At 32.0% G+C, this 15207-nt stretch overlaps 1 protein-coding gene and 1 pseudogene across 1 annotated transcript; both read right to left on the reverse strand.

Moving 5' to 3' along the window:
- The window catches only part of LOC112097780, a 60380-nt pseudogene extending 48282 nt beyond the window's left edge, over nt 1–12098 (reverse strand).
- A 554-nt stretch (nt 12099–12652) lies between these two features.
- Nucleotides 12653–15207, reverse strand: LOC112098255 (putative 12-oxophytodienoate reductase 11). The gene is made up of 5 exons (XM_024183981.1): nt 15125–15207; nt 14780–14920; nt 14194–14324; nt 13696–13857; nt 12653–13242 (listed from the first exon to the last, which is right to left on the reverse strand). Exons 1-5 carry the CDS (start codon nt 15202–15204, stop codon nt 12653–12655), a joined length of 1104 nt encoding a protein of 367 aa, XP_024039749.1. The 5' UTR covers nt 15205–15207.

Below are 15207 nucleotides of genomic sequence, written 5' to 3' on the forward strand. Positions count from 1 at the left end.
AATACTCCCCCTCAACATCGACATTCATGCTTTGATCCATATAAAGCTACTGGCAAAACTCTTCAAACTTCTCGGGTACTGAGACCTTTTGTAAATAAGTCCGCAATTTGACTGTTCATCTTGACGTATGTATCGCGTTTCAACTTCATTTTGCAAGACCTTTTTCCTGATGAAATGATAGTGCACCTCCACATGTTAGTTCTTGCACAAAAAAACTGGATTTTCCCCCAAGTTAATTGCCAATTGATTATTGCAATACAATGGTCCTATATAGTCTACTGGTTGGTGTAGATCCTTCATCAACTGCATTAACCAAGATTTCCTCTTGACATTTGAGATTTACTTGTTAATCAAGTTTTTCTAAAGACATTAGAGACATCCTGACAACATTCAACAAGGGATGACAGGAAAAATTAACATAATATGAACTATATCGTTTCACAACATTTACTCATAAACTCATGAATGCAGTAAATTAGGGACTATTATTATATCATATTTTCACCTAACCCGACCCGATGACAAATACTAGGCCCCTGAGTCGAGGAACGCACATCTAATAATATGTCTTAATTACAATGGGTTATTATTTTGCAAGATTCCGATTACTAAGATCATCGCTCTCAACAATAGTAATCCCGAGGATATCAAGCTCTTTTACAGTCAATTTTCCAAATAAAATAACTCTTTCTCAACCCTTGTTGTGTGGCCAATTTTTTGTATCAAGAAGTACTCAAGTGAGTTAGAATAAAGAATTGGTGATACCAACAATTATAGATTAAGCTTTGCAAGTCCCAGGCAATATCAAGAAGTACTCAAGTGAGTTAGAATAAAGAACTGGTGATACCAACAATTATAGATTAAGCTTTGCAAGTCCCAGGCAATTCCCACTTGCAAATGCCAGAGGCTTTTGATCCAAGATGTTTTAAAAGTCCAGCCCGTAAACGGTTGTGGTCGAGGCCTAACGCTGGATTTGAAGTTGAAACAAATATAAAACTAAATCTGATGCATATGAGGAATTTAAAGTACAAAATGAAAAAGTAAAACAATAACGTAAAAGGCCATAGTGATAATAAATTGATAATTGCAGTCATGTACAGGTTGTATAATTTGTCTTGATTAAATTTGTAATCTAAAATAAAAATGCAGAAAATAACAATACACCAAACGGATATAATGAGTCTTATCCTGTAAAATACGTATAGAGCTAGAAATTAGGAAGAAGCTAACCACATCGAAAAAGACAAGATACAATATGAAGCAGCCACAAGAATTGAACCTTTAATATCAAGAAAAATAAACTTGTTCGAGGAATTTTTTTTTTTTTCTTAATGGAAAATATAGGAAGATTCTGCCACCAAAAATAGCGATCACTATGTCACACCAAATTAGAAACGCAATCAGCAGCACCGTGATTGTCCTTGAAAGCATAAGATCTTATAAAAGACATCCTCTTTAAGCTTGTCTTTACAATTAGTGGTTATAATCTTACTGAGTGGACCTCAAAAGCTAATCTATACAAGAAAGTGGATGATATAAGAGGAGCACGATGAGCCAATCCAATTAATTTTTTGGCTTCTTGCCCATCAAAGGCGCCGGCCCTTATAACATACATATATAACCAAAAGAGCAATCTAATGATGGACAGTTTGCATCAGTGCTCAGGCCATTGTCCCCGGAGTGTTATCCTCTATTCCCAACAAAGAGGGGAGGAAAGTATCATTAAAACGCTACTTCCCTTATATACATTTTATAATGATAATAAGATACTCCTCATATATGAATTTCATAATGGCATTTATTTAGGCTCATCATAATCTTTTAAACTTATCAATCTTTGCAGTCAAGGCATTGTTGACGAAATCTAGCACACCTTGCCGCCATTCTTTTGTATCAATCTGTACAGCGGCCAATAAAGACCAAGATTATCTCATAAAAGAAAAAAAAGTACATATTATTGTTTTGAGTATTATTATAATCACAAACTTCTAAGTTGACAAATTAACGTGTCATATAACCCATAAGAAACACCACATGATCCTTTTGCATGAAAAAAGCGGAGAAAAAGGGGAAACTTTCCAAAAGAAACAAACAAGTCAAATTGATATCTTAATTGCTCAATATTGCAAGTGCCTTATTTGAAGCAACTTATATATGCTTAATCAAACTTATTTATTTATTTATATATGAAAATAAAAATAAAAAATTGAAATTCTTGTGCTTAATCAAACAATTATTTGTCATAATTTTGAACCAATAAATTACCCACAATGATCATTTTGCCAAAAGGACTTGCGAAAACCCACTAACAGTACCACAATCGTGCATTCAAGAAGGAATTTCTAGGAATGGATAATCCGTATACCCAACAACAGGATCAGGAAGGTAAAACGTGCTTCGATTGTATTCATTCAAAGGTGCAATTCTAAAAGCGCTTCGGCAAAACATATTTTATGCCAACTCTAACATTAGCTAAAGGCGCTTCGGCAAAGGCGGATTAGCCAAAAGCAACCAAATCCGTGCAATTCTTGGCAACTGCTATGTTCCCATCATCTCTAGTGTATCCTCCAACAGAAATTAAAGTGCCCACAAAAGCGCTTCTCATGCGCAACAAACTGTGTGTGGTTTCGTACTTATCATTGAGTTTAATCATCCGCGGCTCGATTACGTGCAGATAAAGAAGCTTAAATTTGTTAAGTGCTTTGGCCATTACAGGCCAAGTGCTTCAGGATTTGAGTCTCCTGCTTCCATGTAATCAGCATAAGGTGATAGTCTCATGCCAACTCTTTCAGCTCCGATTTCATTAACAACAGCTTCAACAACTTCCAGGGCGAATCGGCATCGGTTTTCAAGGCTTCCGCCGTATTGATCTGTCCTGTCATTTACTTGATCTTTCATGAATTGATCAATCAAGTATCCATTTGCTCCATGAATTTCAACCCCATCAATGTCAAAAAGGTAAAGCGGTGGGCACTGTTTGTGGCCCACCGAAAACGTAAAAGAAAGAAGAAAAAAGAGAAGAAGAGAAAGAAAAAAAGAAGAAGAAACAAAAGAAAAAGAGGCGGGCCGCGTGAAGGAAAATAATAAAATAATAAACTGTACAGTAGCCAAGTTTAGCTATAAAAGGAGGATGCTCCTCCTCTTTTCTTATCCAATTATCAGTTTCTCTTCTTCATTTAGAGAGTGCTTTTAAAGAGTTTAGTGATTTAAGAGTTTGGGTGTATTTGGGGTTTGGGTGAGAGAAATTATTTTTGAGAGTGTGGTTGTAATAATTTTCCACATAGGGTATGTTTGGCAGCATGTATTAAGCGGGTATGTATTGCACTTATTTTTTTAACCCACGTTTGGTAAAATTATTCAACTGGTATGTACTGTATAAAAAAGTAAAATTAATACATATTTGGGTGTGCAATAAAGACCCGTACCAACCCCCAGGTCTTTATTAGCTTGGTCAATAAAGTAAAAAGAAAAAGTAAAAGAACCCAAAAGTCCATAACCCATATCATCTTCTTCTTCACTTCTGAAAACCATACGAACAACTTTTTACCAAATCCTTTTGATGCAGGTAATTTCAACACTTAACTTTAACAAATCTTTATTAACCATTCAAATATTAACTAGATCCATATTAATTTCAAAGGAAACTTGGTCTTGCTCCCAAGTTCCTATAAAAACTTTCAAAAGTTTTCTGGGTTCTCCTTCATTTGCTAGGTATGTTTTGCTCAGATTTTGTTTAGATACATAATAAATATCATGCATTAGTCATTCGGAAAAAGTGAAATAGTTGACATTTGTTCATTGATTTCGTTATGTTATTATTGGGAAATGCCCAAGGTAATAAAGATGTAATTAATTTATTATTGGGTACAAAAGTCTCAATATCTACTTGTTTTTGTTTTTGTTTCTATTTACGATATTTGGAAGTTCTGATTTGATATTTATGTTTTATTTCTCGTGAGTTCTAGCACTAATGCTCTTATCTAACAATTGGGAAAAGAGCTGAGATTCTGTAAATAGTTTTTTTTTCATGTTTTAGGATTTGTTAGTAATTGATGTTTTTTTAATTATCTATTTGTTTTTAGATATGGAAAGAAGAAGAAAATTTGCCCTTTACAGATTATTGACCAACTGGCACCTACAATTAGTGTTCTTATCCATAATGATATATTTGTCCTTGTTGGAGTTGATTAAGAAACGCAATGAAAGGAAAATGATTCGTAGTCAATCATTCATAAACCATGCTAGTCGGTTGCATTACCTAGATAGCATAATAGGCAATGGTGACTTACAATGTGTGCATCAACTAAGAATGGATAGACGAACATTTGGTTTATTATGTGAGTTATTTCGATCCAGAGGAAAGGCAAAGGCTGATGGTTTGGTGACTGTTGAAGAGCAAGTTTGCATGTTTTTGCACATTCTATCTCACCATGTTAAGAATCGCACAATTAGTAGTAGGTTTTTCCGATCCGGTGAAACTGTTAGTAGATACTTCAACTCAGTGTTAAAAGGAGTCTTACGGTTACAAAGTCTCTTACTAAGAGCACCGAAACCTGTGCCAGAAAATTATACTGATGGGAGGTGGAAGTGGTTCAAGGTATTTAACTATTTATACTACATTTTTTTAATTAACCATAAAAGTGCAAAAGCTTATTATCTATATATTATTTTACTTTTTAATGTATGTAGAATTGCTTGGGAGCATTAGATGGAACTTATATAAGAGTACGTGTGCCAGAAAATGATAAACCAAGATATCGAACAAGAAAGGGTGAGATTGCGACTAATGTTTTGGGAGTTTGTTCGCGAGACATGAAATTTATTTTCGTGATGCCTGGATGGGAAGAGTCAGCATCTGACTCTAGAATACTTCGTGATGCCATAAGCAAACCAACTGGTTTAAGAGTTCCAACAGGTATGACTTATGATTAACTTTTTATTTTATTTTTTTATTTTATTCAAATTATCCATAAGCTATATTTTTTAACTAATATTTATGTAAAATGATTAGGTTACTACTATCTCGTAGATGCCAGATATTCAAATGCTGAAGGATTTCTTGCACCTTATAGGGGAACACGATATCACTTATCAGAATGGAGAGATGGGTGTGCTCCTCAAAACAAAGAAGAGTTTTTTTAACATGAAACATTCTTCTGCAAGAAACGTTGTAGAATGATGTTTTAGCTTACTCAAAATGCGATGGGCTATATTACGAAGTCCATCTTTTTATCCAATCAAAACACAGTGCCATATTATTACTGCTTGCTGTTTATTGCATAATTTAATTAGGAGAGAAATGTCAGTAGATCCATTAGAGCATGAATTACTTGAGATCGACAATAATGAAGTATAAGATGCAAATAACATAACCACTCTTGAAGCTTCAGATCAATGGACTGGGTGGAGAAATGATTTAGCAGATGTAATGTATAATGAATGGCTTGGAAACCATGGATAATATATTTTTCTTTAGGAATTTTATTTCAGTGTTGTGACATTATATTTATGTGATACTTTGTGATTTGTTTATTTGTCAATTTAAATTTAAAATGTTTTGTTAATATTTTAAGTTAAGAATTATGGTAATGATTTAATATGTAGCTCAAAATTTTGTGCCGAAATTTATTGAAACTTATAGTTACATAGATCTAGAAACAAATAAAAAAATATTAAATTTGTATATGAGTATTTTCTTTATATAACAAGGATTATGATACTTAATATAACAAGGTTAATTATTTACTTTTTAACAAACATTAAGACAATCCAGTACATGTTATATGCCAAACACAGGATAATTGATAATAATACAGTACAGCTCAGCACCAAACATTTTATAATTTATACAACAGACCAATTTAATACATACCATTCTAATACAATACAGTCCAACACAATATAATACAGTCCAGTGCGGTGCACCAAACACACCCATAGTGAATATTTTTCTCTAGTTGTCTTTTGACATTACCCGTGATTTTTCTCCGGATTTAGAGTCTTTCATTTAAATCTTGTGTGTGGGATTGATATTATTCTCAATTTTATTTTTTTATTAATTTGTTGCTTGATAAATTGCTTGAAGTGATTTTGGGAGGAAGTTCAATTTCCTAACTGTGGTATTAGAGCCATGGATTGAAGTTTTGGTGTTGGGCACTATTCATATAGACAATAATGTTCACATGAAGCAGTGGGAGCCAATTCAAATAGTCCGTGGTGAAGACTAAAGGCTGATCTACAAAGCAAATATGTCAGGATTGAAATTTCAAGTCCAGTGAAATTTGAAATAGAAACATTTGATGGAAAAATTAACTTTGGCTTGTGGCAAATTCAAGTCAAGGATGTGTTGATTCAATCTGGGTTACACAAAGCATTAAAGGAGAAGTCATCCCCTGCTTCCAGTAGTAACTCTAGAAAAGCTAGTATAAGCGATGAAGATTGGCAAGAGTTGGATGATAGAGTTGCAAGCGCCATACGACTGTGTCTAGCAAAGAATGTTCTTGCAAATGTCGGAAAATTTCCTACAGCTAAAGAACTTTGGGAGAAGCTAGAAAAGTTGTATCAGACAGAGCATCTCAAATCGATTGTACCCGAAGGAGCGAATTCACACACTGCGAATGGTTGAAGGTATAAAAATTTTCGATCACCTCAGTGTTCTCAATGGTATTGTGTCAGAACTAGAAACCATTGGAGTTAAAATTGAAGACGAGGATAAGGCACTTAGATTGTTGTGGTCACTTCCAACTTCTTACAAACACATGTTACCTACTTTGATGTATGGGAAAGAGACGGTAGATCTTGAAGAAGTTACTAGTACTTTACTCTCAGAAGAAAGAAGACTGAGTAGTGAAAGTACTGAAACAATAGATGTCTCGACTTTGGCAATTGTGGGGAATTGGAAGAAAAATAATTCTAAGAAAAATGAAGTTTGCTGGGGGTGTGGACAATCGGGGCATCTAAAAAAAGATTATCATAGGAGAAATGGAGTAGGATCAGCAAGTGGCTCCAAATCAGATACTGATAGCATTGCTAGTGGTAAGTCTCTCATCATCGTGGGAGACGATGGTCCCTTGTAAAACGGATGATGACAGCATCCTCATGGTATACCACTAGTGCCATGAAAGGGGATGTGTTACTGTTAGCGGGTCCACAAGATTTGCACACGAGGCATGGTTGGCATTGATGCAGGGTGTGTGGTGGAATTTATGTCGATGGCTGACGAACATTCAGGAAAGCTAACATGAAAGTTGCACCATAAATTTCAGCAGGATATTTCGACATGTGCCGATGTAAAATTCTTAGAATTGATAATTAATTCTAAGTGGTATAGTCTTTACGGTGGAGTATAATAATTCTTTATGTTGAGGAACTCAGTGGTTAGAGTATTGCTTTCATACGGCGGGAGTCATTGGTTCAAATGTTGAGGATTATGACTATAGGTGAAGGCAATAAGGATGGTGTGGAGATTGATTGGTTCTCAATCAAATCTTCAAGTGAGAGAATGTCAAAAAGGTAAAGCGGTAGGCACTGTTTGTGCCCCGCCGAAAACGTAAAAGAAGGAAGAAAAAAAGAAGAAGAAACAGAAGAAAAAGAGGCGGGCCGCATGAAGGACAATAATAAAATAAAAATAAATAATAAAATACACAGTAGCCAAGTTTAGCTATAAAAGGAGGATGCTCCTCCTCTTTTCTATATCCAATTCTTAGTTTCTCTTCTTCATTTAGAGAATGCTTTTAAAGAGTTTAGTGATTTGAGAGTTTGGGTGTATTTGGGACTTGGGTGAGAGAAATTATTTCTGAGAGTGTGGTTATAATAATTTTCCCATAGTCAATATTTTTCTCTGGCTGTCTTTTGACAATGGCCGTGGTTTTTCTCCTAATTTTGAGTTTTCCACTTAAATCTTGTGTGTGTGGGATTGATATTATTCTCAATTTAATTTTTCTATTGATTTTTTACTTGATAAATTGCTTGGAGTGATTTTGGAAGGAAACTCAATTTCCTAACCATCAAAACCTACAAAATTGTATCCAAGTTCAAACAAACACTTTCTTTTGGAAAACTACACTTTCGAATTAAAATATGTATAGCTCGTTTGTTAAAATAAGGATTTCAAGCAATATACAGTATTTCTTTGTAGCATAAAAACAATTTATTGCATCAAAACAGAGTAAAACAGTAATCAAAGCACACGCATATTTATATATTTTACCAGCTTCAATGGCATTAGGAGCAGCAAGTCTAAAATCATTGCCAATTTGGGGGATTTCTTCTGTTCTCAACGGTCGAGGAGATGACCAATCTTGCCCGTCTAGGCCAGGTGTCACTCCCTTATTGGTACTTGAGATCAGAGCTTTTCCATTTGGCTGAAAGCCTATGTTTAAATATTACAAGTATCATTTACAATTAGAATTACCGGAGCCAAATTTTAAAAAATAGTTAACTAAATAAATCATTACGTAGAGAAATTAAAAACATTGTATTGATTTAGAACCATTTCAGATGAATGATTCAATCTATATTTAAAATAAGGATCAATTTATTGGCAAGATTAGGTTTATCTTGAAAAAAAAAATTGCACATTAGTATTTTTAGTTTTTTGCATTCAGATCAAGCTTAAAATATAAATCCATGTCAAACTCACAAATTGGCAGTACACTATATAAATATTTTAAAATATTCTCTCTCTTTTTTGTAGTTTTTAGTTAAAATAAAGAAAAATGTTCTAATTAGAAAAATTTGTCAACTACTTTTTCTTTTTAATGGAATGCACTTAAAAATAAAAAAATAAAAAGTCTTTCTAAATTGGATTTGGGTTTCATACCAAAGGTAGATACTCGGCCTACGTGCCAAAGCTGACAAAAGAAGATTCCACCCTTCTGATGAACAGCATCCACAATTGGTTTCCAAGCTTCCACTTGCTCTTTTGTCCAAATTCCAAGAGTGTTTGGATACCTTCAATTTATTTAAATTAAGTGGTTATTGTCAAAATTGATTCTCCAAAATGTGCTACTTTTGCTACATGCAACGTAAAATGAATTTCTAAATTTTAATTGAGCAGTGGTATCCATCCTAAATTTTTTAACTCAAAAAAATATTCTAAAGGATGTGGCATTCATTAATTGATTAGTGAGATAATACAATTAATTTATTTGGATCTTATAAAAAATCACTAATTACTCAAAAAATAACACATCTTAGTCATACAACCCATTTTCTACTTTAACAAAGGAATGCTGAGAACATCCATATTGTGTTTTACAATTTTCATGTCATTACAATTTTCATTTTTCTTGTGTTTAAATTTATTAAATATATTGTGCTAAAAATTAAAAAATAAATTACATAAATTAATTTAAAATTATTTTCAGTAAATCAGTACATTTTAATTAAAGTGTTAGCAATTAAAAATTAATTATTTCTTTATTAAAAAATAAATACAAAATCATTTGAAAAATAATACTAAAGGCACATTAACTTTTTTTTATGATTTTTTTTCCTTTGCTCTGTTTTTCGATCGTCTGATTTTTTCTTTTTTAACTTTTCTCTGAATTTACAAACTCCTTTTTCCGGAGACATTTTTTTGGACATCCAAATAAAAACAATTGGCAGAGCCTTTTCAATCACACTTCAAAGAAAAATCGTTTTACATCATCTAAAAGTAGGGCATCAATCTATAGTTTACGAAAAATGCATAACATAACTAAAATTAAAAAATCGATCGTATGGAATTTATTTTGATACATTATATTTACATACGAAAATGACATGCATTTAATTTTTTTTTTAAATGAAGATATAATTACAAATTACCCTTGAGCGGTATCAAAGACCCCAGTTGCTTCAGCAATGAGAAATTAGTTGTGCGCTGAGAATAATAAAGAATGGCGTGTGGCTGCGGAATGTTGTTGTATGATCTAACTCTTGTCAACGGAGCCAATACTATTCTGCAAAAATAAATAAATCCAATATTTCATGTTAATTAAAATAAATTCTCAAAGAAAAAGTTAAAAAATTACTAACAAGTATTTGTGACTAAGATCTTTTCTCCAGAGTTTCTCAAAAGAGTAATGTTAGGTATCCGAGCGTATAAGTCATAATTTAAATCCTAACTAATATGATATTCATCCATTAGATAGTAGTTAAGTAATTTCACAAGTTATGAAAATCTATCATCTAATAAATTAATGACACAGCAATAAGACTCAAGTTGGGAGTCCAATGTTTAAGATCCTTAGCATTATTGTCCTTAAAGATACAAATAATGATATTCTCATAAAAATATGAGAAGAAAAAAATAGTAGCCAAAAAATTAAGTAAACGAATAATTAATCTTCGATAAAAAAATTATTAGGTAAATGGCGGCTGCTCCCATTGATGCAATCTTTCAACTCTGTCTTGCCTCAATCTCTTTCTCTGCTCATAGCTTCTTCTACCTTCAACATCTGATTTTATAGAAAAGATGAGCAAATAATTCAAATTAGAAAAGTCTAAATTTGAATCTCCTAGTCTAAAAGTAAAAGAAAATTTAAAGAGAGGAGTGATTCAAATTGATGTGTGCACTTAACTTCCATCTGGCGTGTAATTAATAAGTCCAAATTATATATCAAACGGTCAATTATGAAACGCGAACTAATTAATACAAAAATTGAAATTTCTGGGAGTATAAAATTAAATGACGGTCTCTTTTTTCCATAAGATTTCCACCACGTGAATAGAAAAAAAAAAGGAAATGTTCGTTAGGCTTTATATTTTGAATTAAGTGTTTATTTAATTTTATTATCTAAAAAATACCATAAGATACCTTTATTATTAAATATGTTACACTCCAACCCATATGTTTTTCTTTTCTTTTCTTTATAGTAATATTTTTAGGGATATCAATTAAAAGAAAAAAAATGATAATTTATCAAATCAACCTTAAAAGTAATATTAAAATTTACACAAATTTTTATATTATTATTTTATTTCAAGATTAATTTGATAAATTAATTTTTATGAAATAAGTATTAGTAAGATTGTTATAAGGATATTAAAAAGTACTTTAAGTTGGCTTGTATTAATTTATTTATAAATAATTATTAGTAAAATTGTTGCACATGTACAAAAAATATTAGTTGTTTTACATTGATATTTATTCTTTGATTTACTAATAAATAATTATTCATTAATTTGCTAATTAAATTTTTTGTTGATAAATTAATTAATGTCAAAAATATTGTCGGAAAGATATAATTGAAAAAGAAAAGAAAAAATAAGGGTAAGAATGTAACATATTTTACTATAGGAATGTTTTGAGGTATTTTAACAAATATAGAGACTAAATAAACACTTAAGTCAAAAACAAAGGGATTAAACGAGCATTTATCCTAAAAATATATTGAATAGTATGTTATGAAACACCCAACTAATATATTTATTTAAATTTTTAGAAGACTAAAATTGAGGGGGATTGTCAATTTTTTCCTAAAATTAATATACATCATTTACGCTCTTTACTGTTTTTCTAATACCCTCAAACTCTCCTTGCACTAAAACATTTAAAGGAAAATAAGTAAAAGAAAAATATCTTCTTATTCACCGAAACACATATTTTTTTAATACTTAATTTTTATATAAATGCTGTTTATATAATTTTATTTTATTTATAATAAATAAAAATAAAAATATATTTAAAAATAAAGGTAATACGGTTAGACGTTATTGATCATTATAAAAATAATAAAAGATAAATGATAGTACGGAAATACTGACAATCACCCCTAAAATTAATGATGCTCTTTTTTCAAATTAACGAGTGTTCAATAATCAACGGAAAATTGTGAGTTGTTTAATTTTTTTATTTTCTTACTTGTAGGTGCCAAAAGCTTTGATCTTTTGCTAGTCGCCTGATGGGAAACCATATCATGGGTCAACCATGATCCATGAGTTTGTTACAAATCCAACTAAACAGATAAATTTACTTCATGAGTTTGTTATAAAAATAATAAAAGCAACCAATAAGAAAGAACCTTGGATCGTTTATTGGAAGGAGGCGGGGATGCTTGAGAAGAAGGAAGGGCGCGTTTAGAAGAAGAGGAGCTGCGTCGAGTTTCGACCATGTCGTCGTAGTTTGGTCTTCTTCTTCTTCTCTCTCGTCTTTAATAATTTTGTTTGTAAGGCCGATGCGATGATCCAACCAACAAGGGGGACGAAAGGTCTGTTGAGCAAGAATAAGAGAACGGGGAGACAAAGGGGGGTATTTATGAATATGATTGCGGGAGTCAGTTATGTTTAATTGTTTATGTTATGTTATGTAATCAAAGGCTTAGTGTATTTATTATTTTTTAATATTTTTTGTACTTGTTCAAAGGTGCATTCAGCTTAGTGTATTTATTATTTTTGAACACAAGAGTTTGTTACAAATCCTCAGTGAATTCAAAATTTGACCAATTTAGTAAACGAATTAAATCTAAATCCCCGTTCTGAATTGTTAAGTTTGTTGTACAGAATTAATAAACAAAGAATCAAATCGAATTTGAACTCAATTAAATTTTTTATCTACGATTATTTATGAAATAATGATTAATAACAACAAAAATCAAGAAAAAATTTTCGCAAATTTCACTTTAATCAATGTCGCTCTCATTCTCACTTAATAATTTTTTTAAAAAACTTAAGCTAATTTTAGGAAAGGATAATCTGTGTAGCCAACAACAGGATCAGGAATGTAAAACGTGCTCCTGTTGTACTTGTTCAAAGGTGCATTCAGCTCAAAGCGCTTCGGCAAATCCGGATTAGCTAAAAACAGACGGCCAAAAGCAACCAAATCTGCATAATTCGCTGCAACAGCTTTGTTGCCTTCATCTCTATTATATCCTCCAGCAGCAATGAAAGTTCCCTCAAAAGCTCTTCTCATCGACAATAAGCTGTGTTGAGTTTCAGACTTGTCAGTGAGTTGAATCATCCTTGGCTCGATTACGTGTAGATAAAGAAGCTTAAATTTGTCAAGTGCTTTCGCCATGTACAGGCCAAGTGCTTCCGGATTTGAGTCTACAGCTTCCGCGCACTCAGCATAAGGCGACAGTCTCATGCCAACTCTTTCGGCTCCGATTTCACTAACCACAGCTTCAACTACTTCCAGGGCAAATCGGCATCGGTTTTCAAGGCTTCCGCCGTATTCATCCGTCCTGTCATTTACTTGATCTTTCATGAATTGATCAATCAAGTAGCCATTTGCTCCATGAATTTCAACCCCATCAAAACCTATGAAATGGTATCCCAAGTTAATATAAGCACTGGTAAACTTAAATTAATTCTCAAATAGAATGACAATTTTCAATTTATCTTCTGAAAGTGTGAACACCTCAAGTCACCTCATTTTTCGTTCAAAAGATGATAGCAATGGAGGTACGTGATGATTTTTTTTCAATTTTTTTAACAATAAATGAGATTAATTAATGTTTTTATATTTTTAAAAGATAAATTGAAGATTGTCATTCTAAATAGGAGTAAATTAAAATTTTTCCTATAATATATAAAAACACATTTTCGAATTAAAATGTCTATGGCCCATTTTTTAAAAAAGGACTTGTTAGTTGCTTCGATTTGTAGCAAAGAATAGCATAAAAGAAAGTAAAACAATAGTATATTACTCAAATTCGTATTTCATAAAATGCGTGACGTCGTATATGTATTTTAAGATATGATCAGGGTTACCTGCTTCAATTGCATTTCGAGCAGCAAGCCTGAAGTCATTGACAATTTTTGGGATTTCTTCTATGCTCAATGGACGAGGAGGTGACCAGTCTAGTCCGTCTACGCCGGGCGTCACTCCCTTAGAAGTACTTGAGATTGGAGCTTCTCCATTTGGCTGAAGGCCTGTGTTCATTAAATATATATCATATTAAAATTCGCACTATTTACACTAAATAATCAGAAATTAGTTTTTTTTTTTAAACCCAAAAAAACATTATATTGATTAAGAAACTGTTTCAAACAAGGACGCGATTCTAACTTTAAAAGGTAAATACTCTTTCGGTTCCTATAACTTAACTGAATTTTTTATTTATCTAAAAGATGCTTGTTGAGTATCTATTTCCTTTAAAATCGACCTCATTAATCTCTATTTTTTAAAATATTTGTAACAAGAGGTTAGTTTTATCGTTTCGTTTTTAACAAAAATATTTCTTGAGTCTATTAACCTTTTGATCATACCATAATTAGAGACTCGGCCTGCATGCCAAATTTGGCAAAAGATGATGCCACCCTTCTGATGAACAGCATCCACAATTGGTTTCCAAGCTTCCACTTGCTCCTTTGTCCAAATTCCAGGTGTGTTTGGATACCTTCAATTTATTTAAATTAAATGGTTATTATCAAAAGCATTTCTCCAAAATCTGCTTCTTATGCTACCCTTTGAAATTAATATTCAACTTACATCACATTACTTCTTAGTTTCTCGAACATTAAATTTTTTTTTATGATTTCAAACCCCTTTTTTTCTGAAAGCACTTTTTTGAAGATTCTGGAAAACAATTGGCAGAGACTTTGCAATCACACTTCAAAGAAAAATCGTTTTGCATCATCTAAAAGTAGGGCATCAATATATAATATACGGAAACACTCAACAGAAATTTTAAAAAAAAAAATCTAATTAGTTCAATATGACTTGAAAAAGAAATTGGGAATCATATGGAATTAATTTTGAAAATATATTTATGTTTTTCATAGAATTCACATATGCAAATGACATGCGTTTAATTACCCAAAAAAAGGAAACAAAATATAATTACAAAATTACCCTTGAGCAGTGCTGGAAACCCCAGTTGCTTCAGCAATGAGAAAACCACTGTTAGTAGTGCGCTGAGAATAATATAAAATGGCATGTGGCTGTGGAATGTGGTTGTATGATCTAATTCTTGTCAATGGAGCCAATACTATTCTGCAAAAATAAACAAATCCATTAGTTCATGTTAATTAAAATAAATTCTCAAAAAAGGTTCATAAATTACTAACGAGCAACATTTATGATTAAAAAGTTTTTCATCCATTAAGCCGAGTTTCTGAAAAATATAAATAATAATGTCGTCGTACAAACATTAGAAGAAAAACTTAGTAGATAAAATAATTAGATAAGTAAAGGAACCTGTGAGAGAGATTGAATTGCCCCATTTTATAAGCAGTGAGAAGAGGAGTATTGGTGGTGTTGGTGGCGGCCGCTTCCATTGA

This window comes from Citrus clementina, unplaced genomic scaffold (assembly GCF_000493195.1).
Source record: "Citrus clementina cultivar Clemenules unplaced genomic scaffold, Citrus_clementina_v1.0 scaffold_5, whole genome shotgun sequence".
Lineage (NCBI taxonomy): Eukaryota > Viridiplantae > Streptophyta > Magnoliopsida > Sapindales > Rutaceae > Citrus > Citrus x clementina.